Consider the following 17,306-nt stretch of genomic DNA (forward strand, 5'->3'; position numbering starts at 1 on the left):
TAATGTTTGTCTTAGTTCTCTCTCCCCAAAATGCCCACAATCAGGGTGCCGGACCACATTTTTCCTTGAATTTCCTTTACTTGACATCCCCTATTGAGACGCACCATAAGCACAAAGATTGCCTTGATTTGCCCATGTGGGGGTTAGAGCGACCTTTAGCAAATTGCAAGCCATAACAAACAGAAAGTGCTTGGCTTGACCTGGGCTTTGTAACGCCGCCTATTCCAATATATGGAATGCACTAGGGCTCTCTAGTGGAAGAGTACGAGCATTAAAAGTGTCCTCTGATGGACACAGCCTTTAAGAACCAAGAAGCCAAATTTCGTAACAATGGAAAATAATTGGAACCAGTTTTAGGTGACAATACGTGCTCTAATCCTGCCAACAACTTTTTTCAAAAATAGTGGAAATGTCATGGTTAGTCTTGGTTAGGTAGTTTTGGTTAGGTCGTTTTGGTTTGATTTTTTGTTTGAATTTGGAGCAATTCAAGAAATGCATTCTGATATTGATGGAAAGTCTGAGCAAATTGCCCAACTTTAACTGACGTTTTCAACAACAAAAGTCAGGCTCATTCTTGAACAAAAAATTGCTGCCAAAGAAGCCTTTAGCTTGGCATTGAAACAAGATTTCGGTTAGTAGCACTGCTGATAGCATCAGATACACGTATACCATGATCTGGACCTAAATTTATTCATTTTTTTTGGGCCAAAGAGGCCAATTTTGACCAATACAAAAGGGTCTCAATTGAAATGTATTCTCATCTGCCGATAAACCTCATGTGTGTTTGCTGACAACACCAGTTGAAGTTGGGTGAGTTGCTTCGACTTTCTGTCAATATTTGAAAACATTTCTTGAATTGCTCCAAATTCAAACAAAAAATCATAACAAAACCATTGAAGCAAGACTGTAACTGACATTTCCACTTCTTCTGAAAAAAGGCGTTGGCAGGATTAGAGCATGCACTGCCACCTAAAATTGGTTCTGATTATTTTTCATTGTTATGAAATTTGGCTTCTTGAATTTCAAAGACTGCACCCGTCAGAGATCACTTTTATGATTGTACTCTTCTGCTACAGAGCGCTAGATTGCACAATAAATTTTAAAACGAAAAAAAATGGATGGGACAAAGGTAAGAAAAATGTACGAAAATTGTACTAAATTACAATAAATCATATGTTGGATCGTAATCTTTTATATCTTTGAGTTGCTGAATTGAGTAGCTTTCCATTTTTATCATGTCAGATTGCAATGTGCCACTGAATTTTTGTTGATAAGATTTATTAGATATGAGCTTAAGGAATTAAATCCTAAGTGATTGAAGTGGTGTTGAATGAAATAGTTGAATGTATGGTGATCTTTTGTAACAATTCAAGCGACTTTCGGTTTAGGTTACAAAAAAGGAACCTCTTATTTTTGAGACGATGGACATCAGTTTATGTGTTTGGGCATTGATTCAGATATAGCTTACAGCTAGGACATTTTCAAACTAAAACGGATAAGAGCAAGATAATCAAATATTGTCAAACAAAGTTCCAACTTGAATACAACTTAGAATATGATTATCCTAATTTCCACCCATAGCTATACAGGTTTTGAATATTTTTGGTGTTTAATGTTTCAAGGAATGTATGCTTTAATCTGAACTAGAATTCGACAATGCGGCCAAGTCAAAATTATCATGGTTTTGTGGTCTGGAAGAATGCCAAGGTGTGTTTGGGTATTTCTCTTTTGGTATATCTCGAAACTTGATATGGCTTTTTAAGCACCGTGCAAACGTACAATGGCCAACACGAATTACACGATACACACACGAACAGTGGGAACATGAGCGTAGGGCCGAGGCAATAGTGCGGAAATCCCGTGCGGATTGAGAAGGTACTCATTGCCCTTTAACTTTAGATCGAGTCCCCTAGCTCCCCTCCTCCTTTTGAACGAGCTCCTCATCAGTCACGGATGACACCTGTCCGTGATTGGCGCAGAGCCCTACTACCTGTCTGCCGATTGTCGTGGAATGGGCCTTGGCCTTTAGCGTGGTGTTCTCACGGCGACTTAGCTGGACCGTGCATCAGACATAAGAGTCATTGGAATTCAAGTGACCGTGTTTGCCATTCCTTCAGAGGGAATTGGGACAATCACGGCATTGGTATTGCCCCTCAAGGAAGGCCCACTCGTTCATCTGTCAAGTTCCCCGTTTGGACCCGCCCTGCTGCTGGGTACTGGTTGAACGGGACAAGGCTTCCGTTGTCTGGCGGCAACATGAATCAAGTCTTCAGCAAGCTAGGCAGTTGCTTCTCGACGTCCACCACTGCCATGGGCGATCATCCCGTGACATTCTGGGAGGGCGTGGTTTGCCCGTTGTCGGATCTCGTTCCCGGACAGATGAAACAAGTCCAACTTCAGGGGGATCACAGCTGCATCCTCATTCAAGAGTCCGACGGAGCTATCCACGCTCTGAGTTCCAAATGCACGCATTACGGCGCCAATCTGATCAATGGCACCTACCATGATGGCGTCATCCGATGTCCGTGGCATGGAGCTTGCTTTAAAGCCTCCACGGGCGATATTGAGGACTTCCCGGGTTTAGACAGCTTGCATAAATATGAGGTGCGGGTGGATTCGGATCAAAACGTGGTGGTCAAGATGGCTCAGCCGCTTTTGGGCGAGAAGCGGCGGGTTAAGCCACTTGGTCAGAGAGATCCGAACAATTTGGAGGTGGTTGTTATCATCGGCGGCGGTGCTTCGGCCGAGGTGAGATCAAGGTATTTGTTTCCATCTTTGGGCTCTTATGAATTCATAATTAGAGTATTTCTTTGCTTAATAGGCATGTGCCGAGACTTTGCGGCAAGATAACAACTTTACGGGGGAGATCATTGTCTTAACGCAGGAAGATCTCCTACCCTACGATCGACCCAAATTGAGCAAAGCCTTGTCGATTGACGTTGAGAACATTCAGTTGAGAAATCCGGCGTATTATCATTTGGGCGATATCGACATACGGACCAGCTCCCAAGTCACTGATCTGAATACAAAAAGCAAAGAAGTCACGTTGGCCTCGGGAGCCACCATCAAGTTTGATAAACTTGTTATCGCTAGTGGGACTTCTCCTCGACGACTCAATGACGTCCCAGGAGCCAACTTGGAAAATATCATGGTACTACGCTCGCCAAGCGATGGGCAAGCCATTGAGGCTAAAGGCCGCAACAAGAAGGTCGCCATTATTGGTACCTCTTTTATTGGCATGGAAGTGGCCGCATATTTGGCTGATAAGGCCCAAACCGTGACCTTGATTGGCAATTCTGAATTTCCATTTGAGCGCTCTTTAGGGCCGGATATTGGAAAAATGGTTCGTTCCATGCATGAGGCCAAAGGGGTGAGTTTTCAGATGGGCCAAGGTTCAAAAGAGTTCCTCGACAATGGATCGGGTGCGGTCAGTGGAATCCGTCTTGAAGATGGAACGGAGATTCAAGCCGACTTGGTCGTACTCGGGGTCGGAGTGGAGCCTAACAATCAATTCATACCCCAAGACTGTGATCTGGAACTCACTCAAGATGGCTACGTCAAAGTGAATGATCACCTCGAGACCAATATTAAAGGCATCTATTGCGTGGGCGATATGGCCGCTTTCCCTCTATTCTTGACGGAGAGCCCTGAAGAAAATCTCGTGCATATTGGCCACTGGCAATTGGCTCATGCCCATGGTCGTAGGGCAGCGCTCAACCTCTGCGGAAAGAATGAACCAATCAAGTCGGTCCCGTTTTTTTGGACTGTTCAATATGGCAAAAGTATTCGTTATGCCGGATTCTCCCCTGATTATGACGACATCGTATTCGACGGTAGACCGGAAGATGGAAAATTTGCGGCTTATTATTGCAAAGGCGATCGCGTTGATGCCATTGCAACGCTCATGCGAGATCCGCTTGCTGCCGAATTTGCCGACCTTCTCCGTGCTGGCCAGACACTTAAGAAAGATCAGGTCTTGACTGATTGGCATAAGATCTATTAACATGTGCCACGACATTCTTATTCATTGAAACGTAGTTTTTAACGTATTATCAATTTCATAGATGGTAAGGTTGTTGCAGTTATTTTCGTTCATTCCTTGGCTCAGTGTTCTGCTACAGGGGTCCAAACTGAATAGCGTAATAATGACCATGAAAAATGTAGATAAGGGGGAAAAGTCGAAATAATCATCGGCTGTGGAAATTACTTCATCAATAAATTTGAATGACGTAATCCGCGTAATCCTGTCAATTTCTTCTATGGTCACCTTGTCAGTTCGCGGCAATTTTCACTACTGAACTGTTACATCCAGTGAGAATGAAGGGCAAGGTGAGCAAGATCATCGGATTTTAAAATACAGCCTCCAAGAATTCAACACAAACTATCTCGATATCCGGATTCATGGGTAAGGTTAAAGCTAAGGGTGGGCGGACCCAGGCTACTCGAACTTCGCCGCGCACGTCACCTGATAAATCTCCATCTCCATCTTGTACGTCTGATGAGCCCGCTGGTCTGAGGGATACGACCGACCTGATTGCTTCGTCCATTGCGCCACTGCCAAGTTTCGATGGGCATGATAACTTTATTCACTTCTCGCCCGTGCCTATTTCGGCTACCGTGGGCCCGTGCGTCTTGGGCATTGACGAGGCGGGCCGAGGCCCTGTGCTCGGGCCCATGGTTTATGGTATTGTGTATTGCGTCGAAGAATCCCATGACAAACTAAAGAGCCTCGGGGTGGACGACTCCAAGGTTCTATCCGAAGCTAAACGCGATGGTATGGCTCAGATCATTTTGCAGAACGCCACCGAGTTTGGATGGGCCATCCATAGTTTAAGCCCACAGTACATCTCCAGATGTATGAATCGGCGGGGCAAATATAATTTGAATTCCATCTCCCATGACACGGCTATTGGGCTCATTCGTCAGGCCATTGAGCGCGGGGTGAATGTGGCCAAAGTGTTTGTGGATACTGTGGGCCCGCCGGAGAAATATCAAGCCAAACTAGAAGCTCTCTTTCCCGATATATTCTTTACCGTGGCGAAGAAAGCTGATGCATTGTTTCCTTGCGTTTCTGCCGCTTCGATCATGGCCAAGACCACACGGGATCGAGCCCTTAAAGAATGGCCATTTCCAGAGGGTTCGTTGACCGACTCTCAAAGCACAGCGGGTTGGGGTTCGGGCTATCCGGGCGATCCTATGACTAAAAAATTCCTGCAAGATAACGTTGATCCCGTATTTGGCTTCCCTTCAGTGGTTCGATTCAGTTGGAAAACGGCGGCTAACATTCTAGAGAACAAGGCGGTTCGCTTTGAATTTGAAGAAATCGAAGCGGCTGAAGATGAATACGCTCAGAATAACCCGTCTATTAAAGACTACTTCTTTAGTACAAAAACCAAGTCTGATATCAAACGCCCGAATTTCTTCAAGGACGCGGGATTAATCTCGGTTGCTCTTTGACCAGGCATTGCGTCACAGTATTGATATTCAAGCCCTATGAATCTTGAGTTACTTCTATGTAATGTATAGTGTATAATTCAAATTTGTACAAAATAAACCTGCAAACTTGAAGGTGCATCGTTACAGCGTTGCGTTTATTGAAATGAAACTACTCGGCCCAATTCGCCATTTAGAGCAAAAGAACGAACACTGTCAGAAATAAGATGCACAGAGTCTCCGAAGAGATTGGTCCAAAGCAATGCAAAATTACACCCTTTTCAAGTCAATTGTCGTAACTCAAATTTTAACTATGTAGTCGCCAACTTTACCGAGGCATGTGTTTATTCACAATCATTCGCAAATCTGGTCTATGAGGAAGAAGTAGTCTGTTGATTGCTTTTAAAGTACAAGCATGTTCAAATTACTTTGCATATATTAGAGTCTCTCCTGCGAGGGGACTGTGTGCATATTAATAAATTGATAATTTCATTCAATCTCGTCAGAAGAAAACAGTCTTTGAAAAGTGATCGGACTAGTCTTGTTCAGATCAGTTTAATAAAAAACAAGACGGGCATAACTCCGGCAAAGGACTGTTGGCAAGTCTGGTAGGACGTTCAAAAATCGAAGGCCTCTCCCGCGTCCCGCTTCTGCCCTAGTAAGTTGCTCCAACTTTCCCAACTTTCCATGACTTAAGGCACAGTATTCTAATAGGTACGCCTTATATGCTTGAGAATTTCCAATACTGTTTTTCCATCTTTTTGTGTCTTTGATGCAAGCCGTCAACTCGAACGGCTTGTGTGCAGTTGGTGAGGAAATCTCTGATCCAAGAGTACATATTCGCTCCAACACCTATTTCACTGAACAATTTAGCACTAGAATATGATCCACTTAGTCAAAAGATTTAGCAAAGTCCAAGCATATAACATCTACACAATCGCTTTATTAAGTCGTCAAAGTGGTGAATGAATTATGTTACAGTGCTAAAGTGGGCTCGAAAACCATGTTGTTGGTTAGGAATGCTACCTTTCATGTCAAGGTATTGAAGAAGCTTTGTCTTAACAAGCTTTTCCATTGCTTTGGAAACATTCGACGTTAATGAGATTGGTTGATAATTTACAGGTCGATCCCTGTCTCCTTTATAAACGGGGACTATACGGACATGTTTTAGTTGGGTGGGTACCCTCCCCTTTGCCAAAGAACGATTCATTAGATATGTAAAAATTGGAGCGATGATTAGGAACTGTGCCCTACACCGTCAGGTCCTGGAGATCTTGAAGATTTCAGGGTTTTGATAGCTTCGACACTAGCTTTGACGACTTCTTTCTCGTCAATAAATACGTCTCTTAGAAATGAACTGTTGTTGCCCAAACAGGGGTCGTTTAGCACATGTGAAGTTGGAGTTGAAAAGACCAATGGAAATGATTGCCAAGAATATTAGCTACTTCGGTCGCATTGGAGACTTCTTCTATAATCTGCACCTGATCCTTTTCAAACGGGTTTTTCAAAAGAACGTTTATGGCTTCAATTTTTCTGCAAATATTTCGCGATGTGAACAAATGATCATCTAATGATTTCAATCTTTTTATCAGGGACACTCGTTTCTTGAAATTTTCTTGCCCGTATTTCGGTATAAAGGTTTGATTTTCTTTGTTGCCAAGATAAGTAATTCAATTGGGCACATACGTCTTCAAACGAAGATATTAGCAGATTCATGGCGTCGTCAATGTTAGATTCATGTTTCATTTTGGGAACTACGTCAAGATCGGCAAAGCTTAAATTTATCAAGGGCCAGCGTTCTTCATGGAACCAATACTTTGCTAATCCAATTTTCAAGAGTGTTTATCGATTGATTTTTTCTCCCCAATTGTGCATATTTCAAGCAAGTTATGATCCGATAATTTGGTCGAAGTGACCTTAATGGCTGAAACCAAATATCCGGGTTGCTGGAGAGCAGGGATGAGAAATCATTAAAAGCCATTTTTGACCAGGTGGCAGAAAATGGTGGCAGAAAATGGTGGCAGAAAATGGCAGAAATTCTTTCAAAGTCCAATTTTGCCATCGCCGCTGGAGAGTACTAAGTCATCTGATATACTGTCTGCTCTTGTGGCTGAACCTGCTGAACCAAGGCGTAGAGAGCAGCGATGGCAAAATTCGACTTTGGTAATATTTTGACAAGGACTTGGGCATTGGTATGTGACCAAGTGGATTGGGATGCCACTCAACCAGTTTTGGGGAAGTTAAAATCTCCCAGGATTATGTGTTGCAAGCAGGTGGAATTTAGCCAGGTTGTCTTGGATGAACTCTACGTAGTCCATCATAAAATAAAGGGGCAGAGCAGGAAGGCAGTCACTAGATGCTGAGAAGTGTTAAATCCAGGGACATTATATGAACAACAAGGATCTCTATATCTCCGTTTGACATTTTTGAAGTGTGAGTTAAAAGCCCATTTTTGATGTAGAGGCATACTCCTCCGTCGGGAAAGATTAGCTTTTTGGGTTTCACTCTGTTGCTACAAAACAGTGTGAAACCTTTTATCAATAATTCTTCGTCAAGAACTCTGTGCATGAGCCAGGTCTTGGTAATGGAGATCAATGAGATTTTTGGGGCTATAGCTAATTCCTCAAGAAATCTTACTTAAGACAAATATTGTTTTGAAATGAGACAGTGAGTGTTTAGGTAGATGTCTGTTATGGGATTGGTCTGTTTTGATGTAACAGTGTATAGGGCTTGTCAAGTAAACGCGTTCGTGAACAACTGACGTTATTCCATGGAGTAAAATCAAAGACAATATGCCCAGCCCAACCGCACTGTGCATGCATTGAATTTTGACATTTATTTCAATTTACTTGCTTGTCTAAGCAAATAGCATTGTTGTATTGAGCCAATTTGATAGTGCGTTCACCGAATTATGCCAAACATGTTCATTTTGTTGGATATTGTAACACAGCTCACTCAAAATCACTGGATTATTGAAAATTCAATGGGCGGATGGAGCGAGTTGGCTGTGATGTTCGTCTTATTTCTCCCTCCCAAAAATGCCCAAAATCAGGGTGCTGGACCACATTTTTCCTTGGATTTCATTCACTTGACATCCCCTATTAAGAGAGTGATTTGTGTGCTGTTTTCTCGCCCTTCTGAGAACAGCGAGTCCTTTCACCGTAAACAAGCTAGATGGCGCTTCTCATGACTGTATTCTTTCTACTTTAGTGTATTATTAGGCAGGACAAATATTCCTTACTAAACAGTACAAAACACTCTTGACTCCTGATGCAAACAGTTTTGAACAATTATTTTAAAGTTCAATGTCAATGCTCATTTGTGTAACATTTTGACAGTGAAACTTTGAAAAGAAACTAACAAGTAATGGTTTGAGGATGAATAAATCCAGTTGGCTCTTACTCTCATTGCAGCTGTAATATGTTCTCTTTCTTATAGAGGAGCAACTGACACCCTGCCAAGAAGGGATTACATTATTTCATGATCAACATCTTTTGTTTCTCTCTGAGAATGCTCCCCAGAGTGAGTCCTTTGTGGGTTTTGTGGTTTGAATGGTGATCCAAGGGTGTCACTCAACTCTTTTTGTGTATCTATTTCTACTATGCCCTCCTTTTTTAGAGCTAGACAGATCTTTTTGAATTTGGAATAAAACACATGGTAAGTAGTGTTTTGTGCTTTTTTTAGATTTATGATTTGGATGCTTGTGCGCGATGGGTGGCCAGCCCAGCCAAGCTAGCCATCTACAGAAGGGCAGTGTCATTCGAGGATTTGGCAAACCAGTGTTGCACTGCTTGCTCAATGTTCGTTTGTTTAGGTCAGAAATTCCTACTAGACCGAAACGGCAAATATCAAATTGCGTTCAAACTCGGCAGTACTGGTTGGCCACCTGGCGTGGCAGATGGACATAACTCAAATCTGTAATGACTACAGAACTTGACTCAAACACGGCAGAAAAGGCTTTAGTGGCTGAGGAGAAGTGAGTGGCTGCCCACCAAACCTAAGCAAACTTTCAAGCTAATCGAGCCGGGGCTTTTCAATCTTCCTTGACGGCGGTGGAGCTCGGTACAAGAGAAGAAAAGACAAAAGGACAACGAACGAAACGGCAGCCAAGACTCTGTGCCCCATCCAATTTGGAAAGTGGTGGATTCTCTTCCTCTCTTCCTGTCCTCTCTCTACATGTGCGATTTCCCGATCTAACCCTTGCATCCTCGTCATCCTTGCCATCCTCATCACCCTCATCACCCTCATCACCCTCACCATTTCGGTGGGTCCTGGGGCATCTCCTTTTTGAGTGGCCACCAACGTCCTGGCATTGTCCATCTCCGCCTTGCTGTTGCTATTGTTGTGATCCTGATCGAGTCCGGGCTCCTGCTGCCATCCTCAAGTCCAAGTCCAAGTGAGTCAATTTGTCGTCGACATCGATAGAAATTGTAGACAAAGGAGCGGCGATTGGAAGCCAGCCATACGAAGAGGTCGGAGTGACCGGCAATAAGCGGGCGTTGATTATTCACCCGCTTCTCTTTCATATTTGTACAGATAGTTAACAAGTTGTTATATTATGGTTAATTTGTTAGTAAAGAAGCTTGCGAGTGGGCGAGCAAGCACGCAAGCAAGCCATCCTACTTGTAAATATGTGAGTGAGTGAGTGAGTGAGTGATTTAGTTAGTTAGTTAGACAGTCAGTCAGTCAGTCAGTCAGGTAGTTAAGGGGAGCTTGCTTTCATTGATTCCACACCATTACTTGTGTTGAAGGGGGAGGGGGATTAGGCAGGGCGTGAGTTGGTTGGTAGGTAGGTAGGTAGGTAGGTAGGTAGTAGGTTGGTTGGTTGGTTGGGCGGGCTGCGACTTTGTGAACCACGGAGCCCATTGCATCAACGCTCTGCACGTAGAATTCGTTTGCCAATCCCTCGAGTGGTTTCGTTGAGGCCGATTACTACTCTTGCTAGTCAGTATCATTGCACTTGTGACTTGAGTTCGAGTGGAACCTCAGGCCCCCGTGGTCCTTCTTCTAGTCAAACCACATCAAGGACTGACGTCAAACACAAATCTGTATTCATTTATTTCCTGCGTGTTTAGGTGAGATTCCGGGTTCAATTTTGGTCTCAAAACGCGCTCTCTCGCTCTCTCGCTCTCTCGCTCCTTGGTTGGGTCGCTCAATGCCCGTAAACGCGATGTTCTTTTCACGGTCCTATGGTTGGAGGACGATTGGGCACGGCCTACCATTACAAAATCAACATGTCTTTTCACCTTCCGCATTTTGCCTCCTTCTTCCTCACAAAGTTGAAAATCTATTTCTTTGACCTTGACTTTATTAATCAGCCATATCCCGGAGTTGCCAAGGCCAGCTGGCGATACACGCCCCATCCAATCGCCCCAAAGACCATGTCAAGCTCAATCCCAACCAAACCGTCGCAATCATTTCAGCCACCGCCCAGCCTTCTTGCCCTTGGCGGGTCGTTGTTATCATCCTTGGACCACCCGGTGGAATCATGTCTCCTGGCCGGACTGCCTCACGCTCCCCTTCGCCCGCTCTCAAACGGCGGAGCCAATCAGGTCGTTCCAGAAGTCCGCGCAAAGCGTACTCGCGATCTCCATCACCTCGTCGACGATCGCGATCCCCTCGATACTCGGGTGGGCGTGACCCGACTGCCTCACGCATGAGGAGTACTTCGGTGGACCGAGATCGTCCCAAACCCTCCAAAACTTTGGGCGCCTTTGGATTAAGGTAAATAACCTTGTCCCTCGTCATACCCTTTCGATTGATTTATCACTCTTGGACGCCTCCATTTGGTTTCTTTTACAACAGTCTTCAATTGAATAATACGTGACGTCGGGGTGGGTGTGATATTCACTCTCATACATCTTTTGAAGCTGGGCGAAAACGAGCACTAGATACCGACCTCTGAAGTTTCAGAGTTCTGATTGGTGAACGTGTTCTGAAATATCCTCTTTGTGCTAGAGCATAACGCATACTGACTAATAACGAGCACCACAATTTTTTAATTTAATTGCACGTGAACCAGTCTAAAGGCAGTTAGCGCCAAGATGGTCAGTAATTAGATGGAATTTATTTTATTAATTGCAGTTACCGGACACAAGAAGACCAGCTGGATAGAACTTTTCGCGAGTTTGGCGACATTGAAAAAATTCATCTGGTAGTCGATCCGGAGGGCAGATCTCGAGGATTCGCTTTCATTACTTACTTTGCCATGGAAGTAAGTCTGACCGAACTCAATCATGTTTTAATGTAAAAGTACTGATACATGGAGGTTTCGCCTGTGCTAGGATGCCAGAGACGCCCGCAAAGCATTAAATGGCGAGTATTTGGACGGAAAGAAGATCCGTGTGGACTTTTCCATAAGCCGTGGACCTCATGGAAAAACCCCAGGCCAATATATGGGTCGTCATGGGCGCCCACGAACTCCTCCTCGTGGACGGGGAGGTGGAGGTGGCGGTGGAAGGCGCCCGTCTCCCGACAATTACGGGGAGAGGCGTCGTCGAGGAAGGTCCCGTTCGTACTCTCCTCGAAGATATTAAGACCCCGGGGGTCAAGTTATGAGTAAATGTGTCAAGAACCCCGTACGAATGCAAAGCTCGACCTCTTTGTTACCTTACTGCTATCAGAACAACAAGAACAACAACGAACCGAAGCCCACATGGTAAACAAAAATATGATTATGGCTCGCCCGCCGCGCGCGCTTTAGCGAGCTTAGTCGACTTTATTAAAAAGCCACTTGTCCGAAAGTAAGGGTTCAACCCAATGTACTGTTTGTCAAGCGAAAGAAAGTATTGAATAAAACGTCAGGTTCCGTTGGAGAAAAAAACACCTCGAGAGTGCTTTTCTTGTGTTTTCTTTTTGGAAGATATTCTTTAAGAGTCGCATAACTTTTGTATCTCCTCATTGCTGCTTATTTAGGGAAGATTCAAGAACAGTATCCACAAGTCTTGAGAATTGTATCAAGCAGCATAAGGATCCCTTTATCCCCAAGGGCATGAGGAAAAAAAATGATTGACATATCATGAAATCTTGCGAGACATATGAAAAGGACCATCGTATTTTATCCTTCGAAAAGATAATGTTGTGAAATGGAAAACGCGAGAACAATTCCCATTTCATTGGTCTTCTCGAGATGTTCAGCATGCTCGCTCAACAGTTGGTTTTCCAATAAAAATACTTGCTTTCGTTCGGATCATTAGGTTTGGCAACATCCAGCAGTGCAGAACAATTGAAGGCTTCTTATCCCTCTCCTCTTCCTCTGTTGCTCGTCGTTCCCGGGTTGTAGGCGTTGTTGGTCAAGTCTTGATGTTCTTTCTGCTCATCCCTCCTCTTCTCACTTCCCAGTGACTTGTTAACTTGACCAAGGCACGTTTTATCCGACCTTGGTCCCTGTCCATAAAGGGAATCGTGGCACTCGGTCTTTCTTAGTATCAAATGTGTGTTGGACTTGAGCGGGTTCGGCGGGAAAAAGTGCCACTATCATTGATCTTGTTCGTTTCGAGCGCAAATGTTGAGTGGCTGGCTCCATTCGAGAACATGAGTTCCGAAATTCCCCTGAATAGAAAACCTCAGATCGACGAAGACCAACATTCGAAGTCGAGCGGCGGGGAAAAGCAACGAGGACATTGGGAAAACCCATTCGATTTCTTTGTCTCGTGCTTGGGTTACGCTGTTGGTCTTGGCAACATATGGCGTTTCCCGTTCCTGTGCTATCAACATGGAGGTGGAAGTTTCTTGGTAAATGGGTTCATCCAGATTGCTTTGGAACGATCGGGATAAGCGCCAAAGTTTGAGTTCTGCCTTGTTCCAGATTCCCTATTTCGTCTTATTGCTTGTGGCTGGATTACCCGTCTTCTTTTTGGAGGTGGTTTTGGGACAATATGCAGGCGTTGGACCGGTCAAAACATTCGCTCTCCTCACTCCCTGTCTGAAAGGATTGGGCTATGTAAGCGAGGCGAGGTCGTGGCGAAATTCCAACACATAATTGCGCGATTGCATCTTCCATTAGGGTATGGTATCGGTGAGTGCTTTGTTCACTTTTTTCTACATTGTCGTGGTCAGTTGGTCGATTTGGTACTTGTTTGCCTCCTTGGGAACTTCGCTGGATTGGTCCACTTGCGATCAGTATTACAATCTACCTACTTGTGTTCCCGTCCATGGAAATGCCACGACAATCACAAACGCCACAGCATCAGTCGAAGAATATTGGGAGAGATATGTTCTGGGATTTGATCAGGTGGATTCGTGGACTCACTTTGTAAGTAATAGAGATGTGGCCCATGTGGATCAAAATGGACGATCAATCGTCATCATCGAAAAACAATACTCATTGCACTTGTAGGGCTATCCTCGATGGCAATCTGTTGGAACATTGTTCTTGGCTTGGACTATGGTGGCGTTTAGCCTCATCAAAGGCGTCAAATCCTCTGGCAAGGTGATTTACTTCACTTCCTTCTTCCCTTATGCGATACTCATCATCTTGGCCATTCGGAGCTTCACCCTGCCCGGCGCGTGGATGGGAATTAAGTACTATCTAACTCCAACATGGAGCCACTTGCTTGGTTTCGAGATTTGGGTCGATGCAGCCACGCAGGTCATTTTTTCTTTGGGTCCAGCCTGCGGATGCGTCATTACGCTTTCATCGTACAATCACTTTCAACGCAATTGTCAGCGGGACGTGATTCTTGTGGCTCTCTCGAACAGTCTGACTTCGGTGTTTTCGGGGATGGTGGTCTTCGCCATCCTTGGGTTTATGGCGCACACCGCCAATAAGGAAATGGGGGAGGTGAGCGCCACTTCACGTGCAGGTTGCCACTAACATTTGAGTTCCCGAATTATTTGGGCTTAGGTTGTTCAAGATGGACCCGGGCTGGCTTTCATCGTTTATCCCGAGGTGGTGGCCAAAATGACTGGGTCGAACGTGTTTGCTGCCCTCTTCTTCGCCATGCTCATCTCGTTGGCCCTGGGGTCCATTTTTGGAGGGTTTGAAACCATTATAACTGGACTGTGCGATGAATTTCCCACACTTCGTCACCACAAATCCACTTTGGTGGTGATCATCTCGAGCGTGATGTTCTCTTTGGGACTTCCATTCACTTGTCCCGGGGGGATTCACATGTTCAATCTCTTCAACGAATCTGCTCCGTCGTGGAATTTGATCATTTTCGCTTTGTCGGAAGTGGTCATTGTGGCTTTCTTTTACGGTACCGACAAGATCTTGGACAATATTGAAGAAATGGGCATGACTTTGAACTGGTTCCAAAGAGCCTATTGGACCAAATGTTGGAAGTTCGCGACTCCTCTTGTTCTTGTGGTTCTGCTCTTGGCTGCATGGATGAACTTTGGTCACATTCAGTACATGAATCACTTCTATCCGATGTGGGTTCAAGTCATTGGATACATTATCACCGGTTCAACCTTATGTTGGATCCCGATTTTCATGGTCCCCACTTTGATACGATCCTATCACACCACTGAATTCAGAACGCTCTTGCAACCAACCACCTCTTGGACTGGGCAATCGTATGACTCTTGCGTCAAATAGTGGCAATAATCAAGTCACAATCTAATGCTCGTCACATTGAGCGGCAATCAAGAATTTCCATTTGTTTCATGTTCCTCATTGATATTTGATGTATTGATCTTCACGCATATCATGTCAATAAATCAATCGAATAAAGAAACCCATGTTCGTCAACGTTAGAGCGATCCCAACAGAGAAAGGACAACCTCGACCTATGACAGAGAAAATGTTGGTGTGTCCAATTGTATTGACAATTAGGTTTCAATTGCAAGTGCTCCATTGGCCGTCAACATATTAAGCAAAAAAAAATGGAATAGACGATTTGCATATTCTTTGGAAGGTAGTTGTGAAAGATGGGAGATCAAATGGATACGATTAAGGGTGCGGCTACACTCCAAACATTGATGCAATTTATGTTCCAATGCAGTCCGAAGTATAAGAAGCTTCATTCGAATCACAGCTTTCCTCAAGCCAAAAGCAGAGCTTAAAAGTTTTGATCGGCATGGGGCCTTACTTCAACCATACGTAATTAAAGTCTTGCCCAGGGATGCCCAGGGATGCCCAGCGCGAAATGCTCGAACATTGGTCGGTAGCCAGAGGGGCGCTCATGTTCATTGCTCGGGAGTGATCTGGGATTCACAATTCAAAAGGAAGAGGCTGCTTCGACTTGAAAATCCTGAGCATAGCGTGCGTGTGAAGAATGAATATGTCTGAAGTGATTTGCGGCAAAGGAGGAGTGTCTTAGAATGCAAATATGAGGAGGAGCAGGACAAATACGGTGACTGCGAGGAAGCCAATCGCCATCCATTGTCGACGGTCTGAAAAAGAGCGAAGAATCAATCTCTGAACCTACTAAAGTGTGAAAACCGGCCAGAGATCTCTCTCATATTTCTATTATTTTTGTTCTGGTGTACCAATTACCATTGGACATGTGCAAAACTTTGGCCATTTTTCGCATGGTGGCATCCAACTTGGTTTCCGCATTTTCAATCTCGGTTCCGAACTCATCTAACATCACGGCTTGTTCGTCTAACTCGGACCCAATATGATGGGACATATGACGAATGTTTGACATGGATTCTGACATCACGTGGAGTTGTTCATCTTGATCATGTAGTACACGCTTTTGTTGCTGGAGTAGTCCCCCTTGGGCGAATCCGTTTGAGCCGGAGTCCTTGCTCGGTGACTCGATATCATTGGGAAGACGACTGTATTTTGTGGAACCCGTCCCACCTCCATTGTTGAATATTTGGCCCGAAGTTTGGCCCGGGCTTGAGAGGGAAACTTGCTCCATGGCGCACTATTCAGAGAAACCACAGGGATTAGACCGAATCTTCATTCCGGGTTGATTTTTGTCGTGACTTACCTCATTGATCGTAGGTTTGGGTTCTGTGGTTCGTTTTTTCATGCGCAACACCTCATCCCGCGTTTGCGCAATGAAGCTCTTTCTGACCATTAATTCGGTGGCGTCCATTCGGAACTTGGACGGGTTCTTCTCCACGATCTGTACGGTGTCATCAAGATCCTCCAGATCCCATTCGATGGATCTGAGGGCGTTCCTCAACTCGGTAGCGCTCCATTCTTGCTCTTCAATAGACTGAATCTCTCGCCCCTCATCCACTGAACACCAATGCTCGTAAAGCTGCCGAGTTTTTATAAGTGCCCGTAATACCTCACTGAAAATTGAACAAAGCTCTTTAGCAGCCTCATATCTAGGTTTTCGGGGTTGAAAATCTCTTCTCTACCGGGTGGTTGGTATCACATCCTAACTCGAGGTAATGGCCTGGCTATTGGCAGTAACGGGTAATCATATCAAATCTACGGCGCCAAAGATCTAAGAGCTTGTTTTCGGCTTGATTACACCAGAACTCCTCGTCTGGGAGTGGCACTTGGTCCAACTTCAATGATTCGAATCAACCTCAATCGGACGGACGTAAGACAACCTACTCTTTGACGACGAAAAATGGATCCTCGGTGGTCATGGTGCTCAAAATAGAGTTGGCAGAACACGGAATGGCAGGATCCGGCTAAAGAGCGTGTGGAGCGAATGGTCGGCCTCTATTGGGTCATCACAAATGACGGAAGCGATGCAATCAATGACAATGACGACGATTTTGATGTTGCTATTGCTATCTCTTGCGGCGGCTCGTTGCGGTTTTAAGTTCAATCTTTATTTGCCTTGGTCAACGAGCTGGCATGATGGATGTCGGCTGTAGCGACCAAGTAGAGGCTGCGTGGGGACTTTTTCTCTCTTTCGAGGATGAGACGGCTGCGACGTATGGAACTGGTCTAAAGTGTATTATGTAGATGGACTGAAGAGGAGGAGGAAGAAGGAGAGGAAGAAGGAGAGGAA

At 44.7% G+C, this 17,306-nt stretch overlaps 5 protein-coding genes across 6 annotated transcripts; 4 read left to right on the forward strand and 1 right to left on the reverse strand.

Annotated features, from left to right (window-relative positions):
- Positions 1-1,802: 1,802 nt before the first annotated feature.
- LOC131888328 (apoptosis-inducing factor 3-like) lies at positions 1,803-4,242 on the forward strand. The gene is made up of 2 exons (XM_059237166.1): positions 1,803-2,748; positions 2,822-4,242. Exons 1-2 carry the CDS (start codon positions 1,954-1,956, stop codon positions 4,001-4,003), a joined length of 1,977 nt encoding a protein of 658 aa, XP_059093149.1. The 5' UTR covers positions 1,803-1,953; the 3' UTR covers positions 4,004-4,242.
- Positions 4,243-4,257: 15 nt separating this feature from the next.
- LOC131888329 (ribonuclease H2 subunit A-like) lies at positions 4,258-5,568 on the forward strand. The gene has a single exon (XM_059237167.1). It carries the CDS (start codon positions 4,402-4,404, stop codon positions 5,455-5,457), a length of 1,056 nt encoding a protein of 351 aa, XP_059093150.1. The 5' UTR covers positions 4,258-4,401; the 3' UTR covers positions 5,458-5,568.
- A 3,796-nt stretch (positions 5,569-9,364) lies between these two features.
- LOC131889314 (transformer-2 protein homolog alpha-like) lies at positions 9,365-12,256 on the forward strand. Of its 2 annotated transcripts, none has more exons than XM_059238399.1 (4): positions 9,365-9,829; positions 10,857-11,157; positions 11,518-11,647; positions 11,718-12,256. In XM_059238399.1, exons 2-4 carry the CDS (start codon positions 10,922-10,924, stop codon positions 11,967-11,969), a joined length of 618 nt encoding a protein of 205 aa, XP_059094382.1. In that variant the 5' UTR covers positions 9,365-9,829; positions 10,857-10,921; the 3' UTR covers positions 11,970-12,256. The 2 variants fall into 2 exon arrangements, with proteins under 2 accessions (XP_059094382.1, XP_059094383.1); XM_059238400.1 differs by lacking the exon at positions 9,365-9,829 and adding an exon at positions 10,194-10,508.
- Positions 12,257-12,864: 608 nt separating this feature from the next.
- Positions 12,865-14,974, forward strand: LOC131889312 (sodium- and chloride-dependent glycine transporter 2-like). Its single transcript, XM_059238397.1, has 5 exons — positions 12,865-13,167; positions 13,241-13,375; positions 13,439-13,687; positions 13,772-14,215; positions 14,279-14,974. Exons 1-5 carry the CDS (start codon positions 12,865-12,867, stop codon positions 14,972-14,974), a joined length of 1,827 nt encoding a protein of 608 aa, XP_059094380.1.
- A 208-nt stretch (positions 14,975-15,182) lies between these two features.
- LOC131889313 (syntaxin-6-like) lies at positions 15,183-17,257 on the reverse strand. Its single transcript, XM_059238398.1, has 4 exons — positions 16,901-17,257; positions 16,320-16,629; positions 15,875-16,253; positions 15,183-15,771 (listed from the first exon to the last, which is right to left on the reverse strand). Exons 1-4 carry the CDS (start codon positions 16,933-16,935, stop codon positions 15,695-15,697), a joined length of 801 nt encoding a protein of 266 aa, XP_059094381.1. The 5' UTR covers positions 16,936-17,257; the 3' UTR covers positions 15,183-15,694.
- Positions 17,258-17,306: the final 49 nt, after the last annotated feature.

Source organism: Tigriopus californicus, chromosome 10 (genome assembly GCF_007210705.1).
Source record: "Tigriopus californicus strain San Diego chromosome 10, Tcal_SD_v2.1, whole genome shotgun sequence".
Lineage (NCBI taxonomy): Eukaryota > Metazoa > Arthropoda > Copepoda > Harpacticoida > Harpacticidae > Tigriopus > Tigriopus californicus.